A 21,184-nucleotide genomic window follows, 5' to 3' on the forward strand; every position below is an offset into this window, starting at 1 on the left:
TGTTATCTAATAGAAGAATGACTCAATCATTGGTAGGAGGAAGGAGAGGCTTTGCTTCATATTGGGAAGTTCGCTGACGCAAATTCTTGAGTTATGTGTATTGCAGGTGGAGAAAGTGGTGATTCTGAAGGTGTTTCAGGATATTTCGCTAAGTAATTTATGAAAGGGAAAACTATTTTTCATGAGCATCAGAGGAGAGATATTGTACCCACTCTTCAGAGACAGAAACTGAAATTCAAAGAGAGTAAGTCACACTACATTTGTAAAAAATGTGCCAGAATTATGGGCCAAAATATTTGATTCCAATGTTTGTTTGTTAATTTCATTAGCAGACTGTTTCTATATGGTGTCTTTTACAAATCACATATATTCTCTTTTGATTTTCACTGTTTTATCTGGCAATGGATCTAAGAATTTTGGGGTGAATCACATATGGCTCCCATTTCCAGCGATGGTGTGTCCTGGGTGATTTTAGAATTTATCTGGGGCTACTAGTTCATGCAGTGCCAGTGTAACGTAGCAGCAGAGAGCACTTTGAAAGCAGAAAGAGCTAGTTTCAGTACTTTCCTTTAGTCTACAATCTTGGGAAATCTTAATACTTTGAATCTATGTCTTTGTCTGGAAATTAGGGATAATGTCTACCTGATAAAATTGTTATAGGAATTCAAATGACATGTCTGGAAATTAGGGATAATGTCTACCTGATAACATTGTTATAGGAATTCAAATGACATGCTGGGTAAAAATAATAAGCTTTTTTACACTAGGTTTGTGAAAAATGTCACGTTGCTATAGGAATTCAAATGACACGCTGGTTAAAAACGACAAGCTTTGTACTTGGAGCATAATAAGAACCCAAAAAATAATAATTATTAGTATAGTACTAATATTCAGCACAGTTGAATTACCCATCAAATAATGTATTTCAGTAAAATCCATGATTGACTCATGTCACAAAGATGCTCACATGACAGACCCATAAGTATGTCTATATGTATTTACTGATAGAATACTTTTCTATTTTCCCTTGACAACCTCCTAACCAGATATATATCTATTAGAGATGTCTTCTGAAGGAAGTATTTATAAGCAAAATGATATGATATCTGGCATTTACTTTAAATTACTCCAGGAAGAAAAAGTGCAAAGAAAAGAATACACAAAGGAAGAATGGAAAAATAAATTCATAAATAAAACATATAGGAAACTATTAGGAAAAATTACCAATATTGACAGCCTAATTAGGATTCCATTTCCCTCCTCCTCCCTGTTTCCTATATTCCTTTTATTATGTGCAGAGTATTTGAGAACAAATTGAAAAAGTTGGCCAGGTGCAGTGGCTCATGCCTGTAATCTCAGCACTTTGGGAGGCTGAGGGGGGTGGATCACTGAGGTCAGGAGTTCGAGACCAGCCTGGCCAACATGATGAAACCCTGTCACAACTAAAAATACAAAAGTTAGCTGGGCCTGGTTGCAAGCCTATAATCCCAGCTATTTGGGAGGTGGAAAATGAAAATGCTTTTCATTTTCAGTGAGCTGAGATTGTGCCACTGTACTCCAGCCCAGGCAACAGAGCGAGACTCCATTTAAAAAAAAAAAAAAAAGAATTAAAAAATACTGAAACGATATCACACTGAAAAGGGCACATTATCATTTCTACAGTGACTCAGTTATTTTGGATGCCATGAATATTATAGAACATAAAGTGTTTACCATTTCAACCATTTTAAGGTGTACTCTTCAGTGGCATTAAGTACATTTACATTGTTGTGCAGCCATCACCACCATCCATCTCCAGAACTTTTCATCTTCCCCAACTGAAACTCTATACCCACCAAGCAATAACTCCTGTGATGGTGAATTTCATGTGTTTTGTTTGTTTGTTTTTGAGATGGAGTTTCGCCCTTGTTACCCAGGGTGGATTGCAATGGCATGATCTCGGCTCACTGCAACCTCCGCCTCCTGGGTTCAAGCAATTCTCCTGCCTCAGCCTCCTGAGTAGCTGGGATTACAGGTGCCCGCCACCCCTCCCGGCTAATTGTTTTGTATTTTCAGTAGAGACAGGGTTTCACCATGTTGGCCAGGCTGGTCTTGAACTCCTGTCCTCAAGTGATCCGCCTGCCTCAGCCTCCCAAAGTGCTGGGGTTACAAGCGTGAGCCACCGTGCTGGCCTTCTGTGTCTTCTTGACTGGGTCACGGGGTTCTCAGACAGGGTGCTTTTAAATGAGATTAACATATTAATCAGCAGAGGAAAGTAGATTTCGCTGCATAATGTAGGTGGGCCTCGTCCAAAAGTTGAAGGCCTAAAGAACAAAAAGCTTCTAACCTTCCCCCAAATAAGAAAGAATCCTCCAGCTGTCTATGGACTGGAACTCAGCCATCAACTCTCCCAGTTCTCCACTCGCTGGCCGAGTCTGGCAGCCCACACTCCAGATTTTAAATTACCAGGCTCTATAATCATACAAGCCAATTCCTTATAATAAATCTATTTCTATGTATGTACACAGCGTATTGATCCTCTTTCTCTGCACAGACCTAATACAAATCCCAATTCCTTTCTCCTTTCTTGGAAACCACCGTTCCATTTTTTTGTTTCTATAAATTGGTTTATTTTAGGCACCTCATACTGGTGGAATCATACAATATTTGTCCTTTTGTATCTAAATTATTTTATTTAGCATTATGTCTTCAACAATTATCAATGTGGTAGCATGTGTCAGAATTTTGTTCCTTTTAAAGTCTGTATAATATTCCATTGTATGTATAAACCACATTCTACATTTTATTTATCCATTGATGGACGTTTGGGTTTATCCTGTTTTTAAAGATCAGTGGGATAGTTTCTACAGTCCTTGTGTGGCAGATAACTGGACAGATTTGAAAAATTTTAGAGGGCTCTCATTATTCCTGCCTCCTGGTGTTCAGGATCTTGTGTAATCCTTCCCCTTGAGTGTGAGTGAGACCTATGACTTGGAGTGTAGCAGAGGTGCTGGAATGTATGTGATCATCTACGCGTGCTTATGTAAGTTATAGTGACTATTATGCTAAAGTCACTCTCCCTCTCCTATTTCCATCTTTATCTCCCTGTCTAGATTTTTAAATGCAAGCTTAAATGGATCCTGCAGCCATAGAGAAATAAATTCTGCCTGAGGGAGCTTGCAAGTGAATCTTCCCAGGCTCACCTGAGAATGCATGATGAGAGTGCAGCCCAGCAGCCACCTTGACTGCAGCCTTGTGAGACATCAAGCAGAGGACCCAACTAAGTTGTGCCCACACTTCTGACTCACAGATACTTTGAAATAATAAAAGTACATTGTTTTACCTTGCTGCTCACATAATTTGTGGTGATGTGTTACACAGCATATCAACCTAAAACATTCTATGATAAACTGAATCCTTCTGTCTTGTTTAACTTTTTTAACTCTAATCTTTTTACTGATTTCAGTGCCTTTGAAGCTGTCACTCAATCCCTATGCTGTGATCTTGGCTTATCAGACAGAAACACTTCCCAAGGGATCTCCCAAGGGTTGCAAAGATGAAACTTCTTCTGCTATATTATTTATTTTTAAGTCAGGGCTGTGGCCCTACCCACTGACTTATAGTTTGAGGTTGATGCCTCAGAGTCCTGGCCTCTATTTTATTGAGGCACAGAGAGGAAAGAAATCCAAAGTTGGCCACCTGACTTAGGCAAGGTCAAAAGGAGAATGATCAATGGAACCAGAAGTAAGCAATTTGTTTGGCTACACTTGTTACACCAGTTGTATAACAATTCCCTGAAGCATAGGTGTAAAACTCTATGTACATGCACCCTCTACTGGTTCCACTCCAAGTCCTTAACTACCTGGGCATAAGCTAATGATTCACAAGCTTAATGGAACTGCACAAGATTGTATAGGATTGTAATGAGACCATTTCCCTCTACCCCAGCTACCTGCCTTTCTGTACCTGTCCAAAGTGTACTTCGTTCAGTCTTCTTGTCTGAATTATCTTTCTTCTTTCATCATTCCCTATATGGAGGCTTGGTTAGGGACAGGATTCAGAGTTAAAGCTGCCCCAAGGCATAATCTCATTCATTAGGATAAAAACAAACTTTTATTTTTCCAGGGACTAATCTGGTGAGAAAAAAAAATGGTAGTAATAATTCTAAGAAAGGAAAGTCACAAGGAAGTCATTAACAGAACCTATTTTGTTCAAACCTGTTTGGAAGCTGGAGGGCAAAAAGATGATGGCAATTACGTGTTAGAAAAGTGCAATGTGAGCGGGGAGTCATGTTAACCAGCAAACCTGTTTAGGCAGGTGAAGGCTGGCGTGGTTGGGAGAAAAGGTGGCCAGGCTAGCAAGGGAAAATATTCAAGAATTAGAATATCAGGAGACTAAAATGTGGTCTGGACAGGGAATGGTATAAAAATATACAAGAGAAGCATAAAGGACAGTAATTATCCAGAATCTTGAAAGTAAAGGTCACTGGTAAAATTTAGTGAAAATCAAAATAGTCTTAGCAAATACAAAAAATATCAGGACTGTTATATTCATTTTACACATATTAACTTATTTAATCTGTATAAGGCTATCAAGTAAATATTACTACTATTACCCCCATTTTATATAAAATGAAAATGAGCCAATAGAAGTCTAATAACCTGCTCCAAGATCACACAGCTCATAAGTGACAAAACCAAGTATTTAAACCCAGGTATCCTGGCTAGGCTTTAGGTCTTGGTGCTCTACTGTCTTTCTGTCAAGGAAAAAAGAAGGGAAAGTTTCATGATGGGTTCCCTACGTACAGGGCACTCATGATAGAAATATCCTATTCAAAATGCTTTCCTGTCTCTTATTTTATTTTCTCTAGGAAATAACATCTAAAGCAGGTCAAGTGGGTATTCTGCTCCTGTTGTATGAATGGGAACATTAAGGACTGGAGGAATTACATAATAATTTAGTGGAAGGCCACCTAAAGCCCTGCTCTCCTTGTCCTATAAAATACTTTCCACCTTGCCAAGTCTTCTACTGAAATCTGGAAATCACTCTTCATCCTAACCCCAGTTGCCTAATTTAAAAAAATAAAAAATAAAAGACTGTCAGTGCTCATTTCGTCTTGAAACTGACAGATTTTAAATCACCAGTATGGTACCGGGCCATTTTCTCATTATTTGTTTTCCTTAGCTGAGAACAAAACCAGTTTATATCCTGCATTCTCATATCCCATCATCAAGCTATGTGTGAGGACCCTCAGAGTATGATCAGCTCACCCAAGAGTCTCCCTTCCACAATCACTCAGCATAATTAGATTTACTGAGCTAGAAAGGCCCTGAAAGGAGGTTTTATTCAATTCTTATGAGATAGATATATCACTGTAAACTAACATCTACTTTTCTTATCCCAGCCTGGCCAATATGGTAAAACCTTGTCTCTACTGAAAATAGAAAAGTTAGCTGGGTGTCGTGGCAGGTGTCTATAACCCCAGCTACTCAGGAGGCTGAGGCAGGAGAATTGCTTGAACCCAGGAGGCAGAGGTTGCAGTGAGCCGCGATTGCACCACTGCCCTCCAGCCTGGTGACAGACTCTGTCTCAAATAATAATAATAATAATAATAATAATAATAATTTTTTATTAAACATTTGGTATTAAGTAAAAGATCACCTACTTAAGTATAAATCATTCATACAGCATTCTTTTGTTTCTTTTAATATTTTGCTTTTTTGAGGCAGATTCTCGCTCTATCACCCAGGCTGGAGTGCAGTGGTGTGATCTCGGCTCACTGCAACTTCTGCCTTCTGGGTTCAAGTGGCCCTCCTGCTTCAGCCTCCCAAGTAGTTGGGATTACAGGTGCCTGCCATGACACAGAGCTAATTTTTGTATGTTTCGTAGAGAAAGGGTTTCATCATGTTCTCCAGGCTGGTCTCAAACTCCTGGCCGAAGTTATCAGCCCGCCTTGGCCTCCCAAAGTGCTGGGATTACAGGCATGAGCCATGGCACCCGGCCACATTTGTTTCTATAGCTTTGTTTCATTTTAAGTATTCTAGGCCAGGCACGGTGGCTCACGCCTGTAATCCCAGCACTTTGGGAGGCCGAGTCGGGCGGATCATGAGGTCAGGAGATCGAGACCATTCTGGCTAACATGGTGAAACCCCGTCTCGTCTCTACTAAAAACACAAAAAAACTTAGCCGGGCGTGGTGGTGGGCGCCGGTATTCCCAGCTACTCGGGAGGCTGAGGCAGGAGAATGGCATGAACCCAGGAGGCGGAGTTTGCAGTGAGCCGAGATAGCGCCACTGCACTCCAGCCTGGGTGACGGAGCAAGACTCCGTCTCAAAAAAAAAAAAAAAAAAAAAGTATTCTATGCTCTTGCATGTGTGCTTGTTTTTACTCTAACCTTAGGTTTTATTTTCCTGAGTGACAAGACTTATTTCTCAATCACATCACTACTTAACCAAAGAGAGAGAGAGAGAGAGAAAGAGAGAGAAAGAAGGAACAAAGAAAAGGCAAGAAAGAAAGAAACCTATACATTTGCTTTTTTAAAATTTGGTTTTAAAAAAATGTCTTTCTCAGTTATCTATTTCAATGGGAAGTGAAGTCAGGGTGGAGGAAGATGTCACTGATAACACATGAAAATTCGAATCTTCCAACTTGATTTCTCATCTTCAAGTCTGTTTTCTCCGAAGATGAGATGGCTTTCCTGTTCATTTGGCAACCTCTCAGTCTTCCCCCAGTGGTTAGGGATAAATGACCCAGAACCAGGAGAGTTGATGATCAACATAGCGAAGGGGAGGGTTTCAAAGAGCAAGAAGGGGTTGTTAATCACACGGAGAGAGAAGAAAGGAGATTAGCAGGGTGACTTTCACCCTGCAACAGTCACGCTGGAGTACTCTGGTGAAGGATCAAGAATATTACCAGTTTTCTGATGAAGAAAGGAATATATTTGGTCACCAGCAATCTGCCTTTGACCATCCTCAAAGCCAAGTTTTTCATCGCTGTCTAGAAAAATACTTCATTCAGAGGACACATATGTCCTCTTTGAATGTCTCCTTTTTGGGAGCGGTAGGAGAAAGAAACTTAAAGATGTAGAAAGAATTAATAGTGTAACGGAAAGAAAGAAGGCAAAAGGAAGTAAATGTGGAGGCCATAGAAATAGTAATAAGAATAAAGAAGAAATACAGGAAAAAAGAGGAGGGAAAAGCCATAGAAAATAACAGCCAGAGCGAGTAGGAGGAGACAGAGAGAACGAGAGAGAGAAAAGCTGATAAATTCCTGAGAAAAGTTTCTCTCCTTAAGAATTCTAGGTCAAGAAGTAAAATATGGCACAGAGCATTGAAAGGAGGCAACGGATGCCCAGTGCAAGATTCTGAAGAAGCAGGAATTCAGCCCGATGGGAGTCCGAGTTCATGTCGTGGCGGCCTCAGCCCTGCTGTATTTCATCCTGGTGAGTTCAGTGGTGAAAAGGCAGAAAGAGTATTTTTCCCCAGATTAATCAACTCTCAGAAGAATCTGAAAGGAAATGAACTGCGGGGTGGGGAGACATATACAGAACCCAGGGGGTCATAGGGAAATGAATAAACTACAAAGTTTCCTTAGTATTACGAGATTGCATAGATGCATGTGTGACTGATGGCAATGACAAGGAAAAGGGGGACAGAAATTAGAGTGAGCATGGAAACAAGCAGGATTGCCGTGGCACTTTAGAAGTGCCGCTGAAGTATTTTATCTCTTTCAGCATCTTATCACCCATCCCTCAAAATTCCAAACAAATTATGAAAACTAGGTGTGTAATTCCCCTAAACGGAATTTCCCATCCAGGAATTTCTAATCCTGTTCTAGCAGTTTAGGTACCTCTAGTCTAGAAATAAGAGAGGCAGGGCTCTTTTAAAATATTTTGGGCCCCACAATGAATCAGAAGTCTCTGAGTAATCCATTAGTGGAGAAAAGGGTCACTGGACTGAGGGATTCTAAACAATCGTCACAGGGAAGTTTATAGAGCTATGCCATCTAGCAAGAAGGAGAGCAAATGAAGAAAACTGGATAGTCTCAGATTCCCGTATGGCCCCCGTACAGAGTGGGCTGTATGTTTTTTTTTTTTTTTTTTTTTTTTTTTTTTGCTAATAGAACAGTTAAAGTGGTATCTGAAAATCCATTTTTTCTTATATTTTCTTTTTGCTTCCTCTTCACTCCCTTTGCCTTCTCTTCCCTTCATTTTTCCTTTCTTTTCTCTTTGCAACAAGCCTGAAAAGTAGCATTTTCTCTGCTGAGCACTTTAGGCTTCTCTTATCTTTAGTGAAGAAAGTGAAAGAAAGTACCATGGTTGCGTAGAGGAAACACACGCTTTTTCATCCTTAGTGGCCATTTCTTTCCAATGAAAACACAAACACGGGTTTCTCAAATGTTATCTGCAAAGGCTGGCTATTAATCCTTTTACAGATCCTTTCCAACTGACAGGTCTTGAGAATGTGTGTCTCCTTACCCCTTCACTACCCACCATAAACTCCCAATAGTTACAAATCTGTTTCTTTTCTAGGGCCTTTGTGGTTGCTTTCCTGAAATATCAGATCACTCAAGTTATTAGAAGACAGAAGCAACTTCTAGAATTGAGTTTACTTAAATGGTTTGTTGTTGTTGTTGTTGTTGTTTTTAAATGGAGTTTTGCTCTTGTTACCCAGGCTAGAGTGCAATGGCACGATCTTGGCTGACTGCAACCTCCGCCTCCTGGGTTCAAGCAATTCTCTTGCCTCAGCCTCCCAAGTAGCTGGGATTACAGGCATGCACAACCACGCCTGGCTAATTTTGTATTTTTTTAGTAGAGATGGGGTTTCACCATGTTGGTCAGGCTGATCTCGAACTCCTGACCTCAAGTGATCCACCCACCTCGGCCTCCCAAAGTGGTGGGATTGCAGGTGTGAGCCACCACCCAGCCTTGAATGGGTTTTTGAAAGAGGAAGTCAACTAAAAAATCAGGTAGAAGAAAGAGTGGACAGTTTTGTTTGTTTTTTTGTTTTCTGTAAAAGGAGTAGAAGGGACTTGATAGCAATGTCAAGGAATTGTTAGAGCAAACTTGTCCCCAGTGCTATTAATTCATCCAACACATATCTATGATAGAGTTTGATTTGAATTCTGTCTGCCTCAATAGGTGTGTACATTTGGTCATTTTTTTTTTTCCAAGATGGAGTCTTGCTCGCCTAGGCTGGAGTGCAGTGGCATGATCTCGGCTCACTGCAACCTCCACTGCCCGGGTTTAAGCAATTCTCCTGCCTCAACCTCCAGAGTAGCTGGGATTACAGGCGCACATCACCACGCCGGGCTAATTTTTGTATTTTTAGTAGAGACGGGATTTCACCATGTTGGCCAGGCTGGTCTCGAACTCCTGACCTCGTGATCTGCCCACCTTGGCCTCCCAAAGTGCTGGGATTACAGGCGTGAGCCACCACGCCTGGCCTGGTCACATTACTTAAAACCCTGTGCCTTAGTCCCTTAACCTTTCAAGATAAGGTTAAATATACCCACCAAGAGGGTTATTGTGATTAAATGTTATGAAATATTAAGAGTTCATGGCCGGGCGTGGTGGCTCACGCCTGTAATCCCAACAGCACTTTGGGAGGCGGAGGTGGGTGGGTCACTTGAGGTCAGGTGTTCGAGACTAGCCTGGCCAACATGGTGAAACCCTGTGTCTACTAAAAATACAAAAATTAACCAGGCGTGGTGGCACGTGCCTGTAGTCCCAGCTACTCGGGAGGCTGAGGCAGGAGAATTGCTTGAACCCGGGAGGTAGAGGTTGCAGTGAGCCAAGATCACGCCACTGCACTCCAGCCTGGGTGACAGAGCAAGACTCAAAAAAAAAAAAAAAAAAAAAAAAACTTGTTAGCAGTCTGAGTGGCATCTAGTAGCTATTCAATAAATAAGACTCTCTGTCCCACTGGCCCCCTCGCTTTTCCCCTTCTTCCTTTGTATAGTAATTGTCACACTAACAGGATAAAAAAAGAGCAGTGGTGTAGAATTCAACTGGGCAGGAATTAGGAGGACAATGGCAATATCCCAAGGGACAGAGAGATCAGGAATTTTCTACTACAAACAAATTAATGTAAATGGCTACCTCTCATTCACAAAGGGTGATGCTCACCCACCATCAACACAACAGATGAGATATTTGTTCTTCAAGGTTCCCTTACCTCAAGTACAAAAGCCAGCAAGTATGGGAGAGATGAAAATGGCAGTCCTAAATAGACCGCCCCTATGACCGTGACCTTCTTACTGCTTGATGTAACACAGCACAACCATGAGAGATGATTGGTAGGCAGCTGAGCACAGTGGCCAAAACAATTTCCCTGTATAAGACAATTTCTCTTTCTACAGCTTTCTGGGACGAGATGTGAGGAAAACTGTGGTAATCCTGAACAGTAAGTATAGAGTTCAAGCTGGGAGGAAGGAGCAACAGACCAAAACATCACTACCCCAAAAGAGAGTCAAGATGTCATTAGACATCTATGACTTCCTTTTATTTATTTTTACTTAAGTAATAGATCTCATAGATGACTTATCACAAAATAAAGACGTGTTTTTGTCATCTTAAGCGCTCAAAATAACACTGCTGACAGCATGTTTTTACCCAAAGCCAATCTTCCCATCAAAGCAGCACGATTAATCTCAACTTAGACAGTCATAGAGACTTGCAAAAGACTTCCTTAGCCCTGCTCCTCAGTGACTCACCAGGACAGACGGTTTAGTATCTAGTCACTGGCATATATATTTGGGTGATTTCCAAAGTAACATTATTACTTTAAATTGGGAAAGTATTTTCTAGTTTTTAGGGCATGTTAACATTTATTGGGCAGACTTCATTTAGCTATCACTTTGATGTAGTTATCAACTAATCCAAACCTGTCACACTTAAGTCTTATGTAGACACAGAGGACATGAAGATAAAAATGCAAAAGAATCATTCCACTTAAAGGAACTATAAAATACAAATTTTAAAAAGTAGTGGCACTTTGAATAAAAACGTGTTTAGGATGAAGAAAAATACATATTTAGCCATGGGAAGGGTTTCCCAATAGCCAGGTCTATTAAACCCAGGGAAAGGGTGATGGCCTTGATTACCTGTCACATGCAAATTGGGTGTTGACTACTTGACACCTGCTTTCTGAGGTTTTACACATCTTCCACCATAGGAAGAGTCCTTTCCTATAAACCAGAGTCTAATTAGAACTAGAAGAGTTTTCAACAAGTAAGAAATGTGGGAAAACCAAGAGGAGTCATTGTTCAGTGAAAAAAAAAACAAAACTATATTTTCTATAAATGTGTGACCAGAGAATAAAAATAGATTCACTAGATTTCAGTAGATTCCTGTATCAGAAAGAATTATTAAATAACAAAATTTACTACTCTTCAAAGATACACAAATGTTTTGCCTCCCCTCATTCTCCAATTCCTGAACTTATCTTCTCCTTCTCCCATACAATCCCTATTTTTTTTTCATTCTTACAGAGAAAATTTACAATTGCCATAGTGAACTCAGAACATTATTTAGCTTTCATCATGGTAAAGTTGGCTTCTACTTTTTTCCCTCTTCCTGTTTGGTCTCAGTGGATATGCAAATTAGTTTTGATCCTGGATGTGAAAAATTAGGGTACTCTTTACAATGGGTGTGATATTGTGAGAATATATATTTGGTTTTGTCCCTATCTCCTAGCATACAACTTCTAAAATCCCCAAAGTAAGTAGCATCATTTTGCATGCTAATGAGTTGATTGGTGGCTGGCAGCCCCTAGGTAGATTTAGGATGGGGCTGGTCATTGGAAGGACCAATGCAGAATGCTTAAAGCCTCACCCCTCAACATCCAAGGAAAGTAGAGGGGCTGAAGTTTAAGTTGATCATCAATGGCCAATGATTTAATCAATCACGCCTACATAATGAGGCTTTCATGAAAATCCCAAAGGATGGATTTGAAGAGTTTCTGTACAGCTGAACAGGCAGGGGTTTCTGAAGGGTGGCGCACTTGGAAGACCTGCAAGCTCCGTGCCCCTTCCCACATGCTTTGCTCTACGCATCTCTTCATCCGCATCCTCGGTAATATTCTTTGTAATAAACTGTAGATGTAAGTGTTTCCTGGAGTTCTGTGAGCTGCTCTAACAAATTAATGCAACCTCAAGAGGGAGTCAGGGAACCCCCAATTTATAACCAGTAGGTCAGAAGCACAGGCAAAACAACTTGTGATTGGCATCAGAATTCTGGGGAGCCGTCTAGGGGACTGAGTCCTCACCCTATGGGATCGGATCCTATCTCCAGGCAGGTGGTGTTGGCATTGAATTGAATTAGAGGACGCTCAGCTGTTGTCTGTTGCTGGAAGATTGCTTGCCTGGTGTGTGCGGAAATCCTCACCCACCCACATCTGGTGTCAGAGGGTTGGGAGAGTATAGCAGGAAGAAACTAAGTTTTTTTTTCCTACATTCTCAGTGGGAGTGTTGCAACAGCTTGCAAAAGATAAATTACAAATGTGATTGTATGACTTTCGTACTCATAACTGAAATTTTCTTTATGTTTACATTTTATTGACCTCAAATATACACAAGCCTTAACTTTCACATCCATTTTCAAAGTTACTCTTTGTAAACTTGCATTCCAAGTTCTTTCTTAGTATTTTTTCTTTTTCTTTTTGAGATGGCGTCACCACGGCCGGCTAATTTTTGTATTTTTAGTAGAGATGGGGTTTCACTATGTTGGCCAGGCTGGTCTCCAACTCCTGACCTCTTGATCTGCCAGCCTTAGCCTCCCAAAGTGCTGGGATTACAGGCATGAGGCACCGCACCTGGCCCTTTCTTGGTAATTTTTATCATAAATGTTTGCAATAGGCACAGACATGTTTTCTATGGACACTTCTAATGATCACTAGTTTGTTTTATAATGATTTACAAAATGACTCAGACAATGCCATCTATAGTATAAAGTACTATTTAAAGCATATCATTTGGCAAAAGATTCAACTAGCTACAGTGAATTTTAAAAAGATAACCCATGGTGCTTTATTTATAACAAGGTATCACATCATATTGTAACTCATATTTCTGAGTCTGGAGTTATAACAGGGATTGACTATATTTTTAATGTAGAAAACTTTATTCTTTCTTTATAGTTGCCTGACCACAGACTGGGTACATCTCTGGTATATATGGTAAGTTTCACTTATAATACCCAGAAAGACACTGTATTCCTCAAGGCCATTAAAAATGACAACCTGCCTACTTACTTAGCATCTCGTGGAGTAAGATTTCATTACTTCATCACTACCTATGTGACAATATGTCAGGATTTCCTTTTTCAATACCATCTCCTCCACAAACATCAAACCATTACTGTGTCCTTCCCTCGGAGTCTGTTCTAGAAATATCTCAACGAAGATTACTTTAGTGAATTAAAAAGCAGAGCCTGGCCGGGCGTGGTGGCTCACACCTGTAATCCCAACACTTTGGGAGGCTGAGGCAGGCAGATCACTTTGAGGCCAGGAGTTTGAGACCAGCCTGAGCAAAATAAAGAAACCCCCATCTCTATTAAAAATACAAAAAAAGTTGGGCGCAGTGGCTCACACCTGTAATCCTAGCACTTTGGGAGGCTGAGACAGTGGATTATCTGAGGTCAGGAGTTCGAGACCAGCCTGACCAACCTGGAGAAACTCCGTCTCTACTAAAAATACAAAATTAGCTGGGCGTGGTGGCACATGCCTGTAATCCCAGCTACTGGGGTGGTTGAGGCAGGAGAATTGATTAAACCCAGGAGGCAGAGGTTTCGGTGAGCTGAAATTGTGCCACTGCACTTCAGCCTGGGCAACAAGAGCGAAACTCCGTCTAAAAAAAAAAAAATTAGTCGAGCGTGGTGGCATGTGCCTATAGTACTGGCTACTCAGAAGGCTGAGATCGTGCCACTTCACTCCAGCCTGGGCAACAGAGCAAGACTCTGTCTCAGAAAAGAAAAAAGAAGCAGCCCCCCAAACTACCTTAAATGTCTTACTATTTGTTCTAATGAATTGACTTACTGCAGCTGACAAAATAAGGAGGTGTATCTATAAAGCAAAAGCCTTGAAATTAAAATTATAAATTAAAATATTTATAATTATTCTATAAAATGTTTAAACAAGAATCAAAGCACAGACATTAAAGACTGGTTACAGCACAGCTGGGAAAAAAGCCAGATCCCAGAGCTCCCACTCGCCCCGTGGGCTTTTGCAGGTTGCTGGTGGTGATTGGCGCGCTGCTTCTCCTGTGTGGCCTGACGTCCCTGTGCTTCCGCTGCTGCTGTCTGAGCCGCCAGCAAAATGGGGAAGATGGGGGCCCACCACCCTGTGAAGTGACCGTCATTGCTTTCGATCACGACAGCACTCTCCAGAGCACTATCACATGTGAGTACATTGAACTTTTAACCTGGGAGAAGGACCCCATTTAAGGGAATAATGAAAAGGGTGCAAAGGTGTAGAACCACTGATCGAGTAATATTAAAGATTCCGGGACTCACAATAATTTCAATTCCCAGAAGCCTGATGGTGCGGTGACCTGGGCTGTCACTGAAGCTGTGTTCTCAAGGGTCTGTCTGGCTCATGATAAAGAAAGAAATGAAATATTGGAGGCTATTGGAAATATTGAATAGTAAGAATTAGCCAGTTTATAAATAGTTACTTTGCTAAAAACTATTTTGAACTCCAAACGGATGCCTTTTTCAAAATGTCTTGGATTTTGTGAAATCTACTTTTTCTATTATCTATACTATTTTATATTTTTAAAGAAATTAATGACATGTACTTTCAGTTCTTTATTCTTCAAGGCTTGATACACTAAATTTTAGCCTTAACATTTTCTCAATGATTATAAGACACTTTCCCTTTTCTTCTGTGGTTCTATTCTTTCCATGACGGTTTTTTTTTTTTTTTTTTTTTTTTTTTGAGATGGAGTCTCGTTCTGTTGCCCAGACTGGAGTGCAGTGGTGCAATCTCAGGCTCACTGCAACCTCCGCCTTCCTGGTTCAAGTAGTTCTCTCCCTTAGACTCCAGAGTAGCTGAGATTACAGGCACCTGCACCACGCCTGGCTAATTTTTGTATTTTTAGTAGACACGAGGTTTCACCATCTTGGCCAGGCTGGTCTCAAACTCCTGACCTTGTGATCCACCTGCCTCCGCCTCACAAAGTGCTGGGATTATAGGCGTGAGCCACCATGCCTGGCCAAAATGGTTACTTTCTTTTTTTGAGACAGAGTCTCCCTCTGTTGCCCAGGCTGGAGTGCAGTGGTGGGATCTCAGCTCACTGCAACCTCCGCCTCCTGGGTTGAAGAGATTCTCATGCCTCAGCCTCCTGAGTAGCTGGGATTACAAGCAGCCACCACCACACCAGGCTATATATTTTTTTAATTTTTATTTATTTATTTGTTTATTTTTATTCTTGGTAGAGACAATTTACCATGTTGGCCAGGCTGGTCTCAAACTCCTGACCTCATGATTCACCTGCCTCTGTCTCCCAAAATGCTGAGATTACAAGCATAAGCCACTGTGCCTGGACTATGTTCTTTCCTAAAATTGAGGAGCAAGTACCAGTCAGAACACCAGCTGGCAAAATGTGGATATTTATTTTGAAAAGAGAGTGATGGCTGGGCGCAGTGGCTCATGCCTGTAATCCCAGAACTTTGGGAGGCTGAGGCAGGTGGCTTACTTGAAGTCAGGAGTTCGAGACCAACCTGGTCAACATGGTGAAACCTCGTCTCTACTAAAAATACAAAAACTAGCCAGGCATGGTGGCACACACCTGCAATCCCAGCTACTTGGGAAGCTGAGGCGTGACACTCGCTTGAACCCGGGAGGCAAAGGTTGAAGTGAGTCGAGATCGTGCCACTGCACTCCTGCCTGGGTGAGCGACAGAGAAAGACCCTGTCTCAAAACAACAACAACAACAAAATAGAATGATATGATGTGTTGCTGTTCACCTTTCCTACCTCCCCTTTCTCACTGTCACCTTAGGAAAAAAGGATAACCAAGGCTGGGCACAGTGGCTCAGGCCAAGGCGGGCAGATCATCTGAGCTCAGGAGTTTGAGACCACCCTGGGCAACATGGTGAAACCCCGTCCCTATTAACGTACAAAATTTAGCTGGGCATGGTGGCACGGGCTTGTAGTCCCAGCTACTCGGGAGGCTGAGGCACGAGAATCATTTGAGCCCAGGAAGCGGAGGTTTCAGTGAGCCGAGATGGCGCCACTTCACTCCAGCTTGGGCTACAGAGTGAGACACCATCAAAAAATAAAAAAGGAAAGAAAGAAAGAGAGAGAGGGAAGGAAGGAAGAAAGGAAGGAAGGAAGGAAGGAAGGAAAAGAAGAAAAAGAAAAAGAAAAAAGATAACTGGGCATGGTGGCTCCTGCTTGTAATCCCAGAACTTTGGGAGGCCGAGGCAGGTGGATTATTTGAGGTCAGGAGATTGAGACCAGACTGGCCAACATGGTGAAACCCCACCTCTACTAAAAATACAAAAATTAGCCAGGCACTTTTGTTGGCTGGGCACGGTGGCTCACACCTGTAATCCCAGCACTTTGGGAGGCCGAAGCGGGTGGATCACAAGGTCAGGGGATCGAGACCATCCTGGCTAACGCAGTGAAACTCCATCTCTACTGAAAATACAAAAATTAGCTCGGCGTGGTGGCGGGCGCCTGTAGTCCCAGCTACTCAGGAGGCTGAGGCAGGAGAATGGCGAGAACCCGGGAGGCGGAGCTTGCAGTGAGCCGAGATCGCGCCACTGCACTCCAGCCTGGGCGACAGAGCGAGACTCCGTCTCAAAAAAAAAAAAAAAAAAAAAAAAATTAGCCAGGCACGTTGGCACATGCCTGTAATCCCAGCTACTCGGGAGGATGAGGCAGGAGAGAACTGTTTGAACCTGGGAGGCGGAGGTTGCAGCGAGCCGAGATTGTGCCACTGCACTCCAACCTGGGTGACAGAGTGAGACCCTGTCTAAAAAAAAAAAAGAAAGAAAGAAAAGAGATGAGGTAAAAATAAATAATCCTAAGGAGTCTATAGTATCGGGGGCTGGGGGAAAGGGATCTAAGTCTGAAAGGGGAAAGGGCAGGGTTGAGTTGCAGGATACAGAAACATTCTTGGCTGGGTGCGGTGGCTCACTCCTGTAATCCCAGCACTTTGGGAGGCCAAGGCGGGTGGATCACCTGAGGTCAGGAGTTCAAGACCAGCCTGGCCAACATAGTGAAACCCTGTCTCTACTAAAAATACAAAAATTACCTGGGCATGGTGGTGGGCGCCTGTAATCCCAGCTACTTGGGAGGCTGAGGCAGGAGAATCACTTGAATCCAGGAGGCGGAGGTTGCAATGAGCCAAGATCCAGCATTGCACTCCAGCCTGGGCAACAAGAGCAAAACTCCGTCTCAAAAAAAAAAAAGAGAGAGAGAGAGAGAGATACAGAAACATTCTTTAGATTATTTGAGGTTACCAGAGAAAACAGGTCCTTCTAGCAGAGCAGGAAGCTGGGTTGTAAACATGCTTCAAAGGATATTCATAAAATTTGGGGCAAGGAGTGACAATGAGTTTGGACACTTGTTAAAAATGAAGCGACAGTTAAGTGTGAAGTAAGTCTCTGCTGTCTGAGGGTGTCCCGTTTCCCTTAGTTTCTTAGCTCTGTTCCTTCTTTCTTCACAGCTCTGCAGTCGGTGTTTGGCCCTGCAGCTCGGAGGATCCTGGCTGTGGCTCACTCCCACAGCTCCCTGGGCCAGCTGCCCTCCTCTTTGGACACCCTCCCAGGGTATGAAGAAGCTCTTCACATGAGTCGCTTCACAGTAGCCATGTGCGGGCAGAAAGCACCTGATCTACCCCCAGTACCTGAAGAAAAGCAGCTGCCTCCAACAGAGAAGGAGTCGACTCGAATAGTTGACTCTTGGAACTGATGAGAGCTGTCATTTTATAAATAGGAGTGGAGTGATGTCCAGAGTCTGTGGGAAAATGGAACACATACTTTTCTAACCCTCAGAAGTTTTAAGATGGCATCTAACACCATCATTCTATGGGAAAGATGGTTCTTACTCTTCGTTCACAGGCCTTTATATCTCCCGATACAGAATGCTCTAACTGGGAACTCTAATTTTGTATCCAATGGCCAAAATCTGCAAGTAAACTCTAGCCACACTGATTACTACTAAACCAGGAAAGCATCAAGGTGTCTTGAATTCCTTTAACTATTGAGTGCATATAAAATTCCTGTACCCACATGATACTGCAAGTTGTGTCTCTCTCTGTCAGCTAATCCATTGCGGTAAACTGGAAAAGAAAGACAACAGTGTTAGCACGGCCATCGACATTAATGCACTGAATGCATGCATCTTTCCTCCTGAGACAGCAATCGATTTTACACCGAATGACAATGATCATCTTAGACAGCACAACATACCCACTCGGATATCTAAAAGCTAGGGATGGGATTGCTGATACGGGCTAAGAGAACACAGTATAGTATTTACGTGCCAAATATCAGTCTTTCTTTCTCTCTGGTCCTACCCCTCAGCAGTATGAAAAACTCCATACTGTGCAGTAACAGTTGGATTAATTCTTCAGTTCCTCCGCGCTGCAAACACATATGTGTGCGCACATGCATGTATACCTGCACCCTGTTTTAACTCTAAAGGAATAGTGTTGCTTTACTTCTTTCCTGTTTTGCCTGGACCACTTAAAGCCACAACACCTCTATAGTGACACACGCTAGTCTCTAGTGGTGGCCCTCACTGCCACCTAGAGGAGCCATGGTGGAAAACACACTCTCTCCTTTGAGCCTATCTGCACATCTCTCGAGTTCTTGGCGCGAAAACCAAATGCTGAACTAAGCCTGGTTGAGATGCTTCCCATGGACCATGCCGCAGCACAGTGCTAATCTATCCACAAAACATACCACCTCCCAAAGTATTATTATTGGAAAATCGAGGAAGTGACGCACATTTAGGGAAAAACTACTCACCTTAGAAAAGTCACTGAAATCCTTTTTTTTTTTTGAGATGGAGTTTTGCTCTTGTAGCCCAGGCTGGGATGCAATGGCATGGTCTCAGGTCACTGTAACCTCCACCTCCCGGATTCAAGCAATTCTTCTGCCTCAGCTTCCCGACTAGCTGGGATTACAGCTGCCTGCCACCGTGCCCAGCTAATTTTTGTATTTTTAGTGGAGAGGGGGTTTCACCATGTTGGCCAGTCTGGTCTAGAACTCCTGACGTCAGGTGATCTGCCCACCTTGGCCTCCCAAAGTGCTGGAATTAGAGGCCTGACCCCCTGCTCCTGGCCTGAAATCTTTAAAGCCGTTTTCTCCCTAAAAAACGGGAAATAATAACACCTCAGAAGGTTTTTGTGAAGATCAAAGAAGCTAAATATATGTGGCATGATTTGTAAAGTGTTATGCATATGTATGTTATTCTTCCTACTGTCTTCTAACCTTCCCTTGCCTGCTATGACTTATCTGAGAGCCATGTTCCCATTTATCTTTTTGCCAACTATGTTACTGTTGTCACACCTGAAATGGCTTTGTTTTTATCAATAAATACTTGTTGATTGCGGTAAACAACAACAGATATAGGTGATTCCTCGTAATATGTTCTGGGTAGAGGTAAGGAATATTTGAGAAAACTAATTGTTTATTAGGCAATTAATTAACTCCAGAACTCAAGGAGGCAACACAGAGCCAAGAATTGGCTGATTATGCAGCTCCTTGTTAACTACATTCTTGGAATGCTCACTCAGCCCGGAGGGAAAAATGTTCTGAGTATAACCTGCTGGGGATCTGAAATTATCCTGAGTCATTTAACAAATTGGCTCTGGGAATTATTGAAATGCATGAATTGCTAATAGCGCCTGAAGTGACCTTGTTTTACTGCAGCCAAATGAGTCATTTAGTCATCAAAGACACATTCCAAAAGACATTCTAGGCTCTTCTATTAAGGCACCAGGACATCACAGACTTGGCAAAGGTAAAATGTTCATTGGCATTAGAATATCTTGGGGGAAATCTTGCCTATAATGTCTTATCCTAAAGGAATCTCTCTTCCCCACACCCACTCCCTAGCCCCTACCACCTTATTTGAAATATAGAATCACTTCCAACCATGACATGCTACTACCCTGTCCCCTGTCTCCATCCCATAGTGTGCTTTTTCCTAATCTGCTTCACATGTGCTGCTCCTCAGTCACATGGAGTCTCTCACTCCCATAACTCCCCCATTTGGTCACTAGTTATTTGCACCCCTTTGGCCTCAATTCTTTCTATACTGAATCTAATACATCTGTTAATCACCTCCATCACCATCATTATTGTTCTCAATTTTTTAAAATCCTTTTTAACTTTCTTCACATCTACTCTTTAAACACTGGCTCGGCTGGGCACAGTGGCTCACGCCTGTAATCCCAGCACTTTGGGAGGCCGAGGTGGGTGGATCACTTGAAGTCAGGAGTTCCAGACCATCCTGGCCAACATGGTGTAACCCCGTCTCTACTAAAAATACAAAAATTAGCCGGGCGTGGTGGTGCGGGCCTGTAGTCCCAGCTACTCAGGAGGCTGAGGCAGGAGAATCGCTTGAACCTGGGAGGTGGAGGTTGCAGTGAGCTGAGATCATGCCACTGCACTCTAGCCTGGGCAATAAGAGCAAAACTCTATCTCAAAAAAAATAATAAATAAATAAATAAATAAATAATTTTAGTTGTGCTTGCATTACAATCATTTAACAGGTTTTATGTGTGTTCAGCAAGTATGATTTAAGAAATTACGTACCAACTGGGCACGGCGGCTCATGCCTGCAATCCCAGCACTTTGGGAGGCCGAAGAGGGCAGATCACAAGGTCAGGAGTTCGAGACCAGCCTGACCAACATGGTGAAACCCCGTCTCTACTAAAAATACAAAAATTAGCTGGGCGTGGTGGCACGTGCCTGTAATCCCAGCTACTCAGGAGACAGAGGCAGAAGAATCGCTTGAACCAGGGAGGCGGAGGTTGCAGTGAGCCGAAATCGCGCCATTGCACTCCAGCCTGGGCAACAGAGCAAGACTTTGTCTCCAAAAAAAAAAAAGAAAGAAAAGAAATTTTGTACCAAGAATAGTGTAGAGCATGCAAAACAAACAGGGCCTCTGCCTCTGGGTCTTCACAGAGTTTATATCTTCACAGAGTTAAATTTTTAGGATATTAAGAAAAACCAAGATAAAATAGTAG

General features: G+C 42.3%; 1 protein-coding gene across 3 annotated transcripts; it reads left to right on the forward strand.

Moving 5' to 3' along the window:
- Positions 1 to 78: 78 nt before the first annotated feature.
- TMEM52B (transmembrane protein 52B) lies at positions 79 to 19,557 on the forward strand. Of its 3 annotated transcripts, none has more exons than XM_034935349.3 (6): positions 79 to 244; positions 7,272 to 7,419; positions 10,338 to 10,381; positions 13,115 to 13,153; positions 14,205 to 14,374; positions 17,651 to 19,557. In XM_034935349.3, exons 2-6 carry the CDS (start codon positions 7,366 to 7,368, stop codon positions 17,893 to 17,895), a joined length of 552 nt encoding a protein of 183 aa, XP_034791240.1. In that variant the 5' UTR covers positions 79 to 244; positions 7,272 to 7,365; the 3' UTR covers positions 17,896 to 19,557. The 3 variants fall into 3 exon arrangements, with proteins under 3 accessions (XP_034791240.1, XP_063449070.1, XP_054951357.1); XM_055095382.2 differs by lacking the exon at positions 79 to 244 and adding an exon at positions 8,509 to 8,595 and having other exon boundaries at positions 7,397 to 7,419; XM_063593000.1 differs by lacking the exon at positions 10,338 to 10,381.
- The last annotated feature ends 1,627 nt before the right edge of the window (positions 19,558 to 21,184 follow it).

The sequence above is a fragment of the Pan paniscus genome, chromosome 10 (assembly GCF_029289425.2).
Source record: "Pan paniscus chromosome 10, NHGRI_mPanPan1-v2.0_pri, whole genome shotgun sequence".
In the NCBI taxonomy this organism is placed as follows: Eukaryota; Metazoa; Chordata; class Mammalia; order Primates; family Hominidae; genus Pan; species Pan paniscus.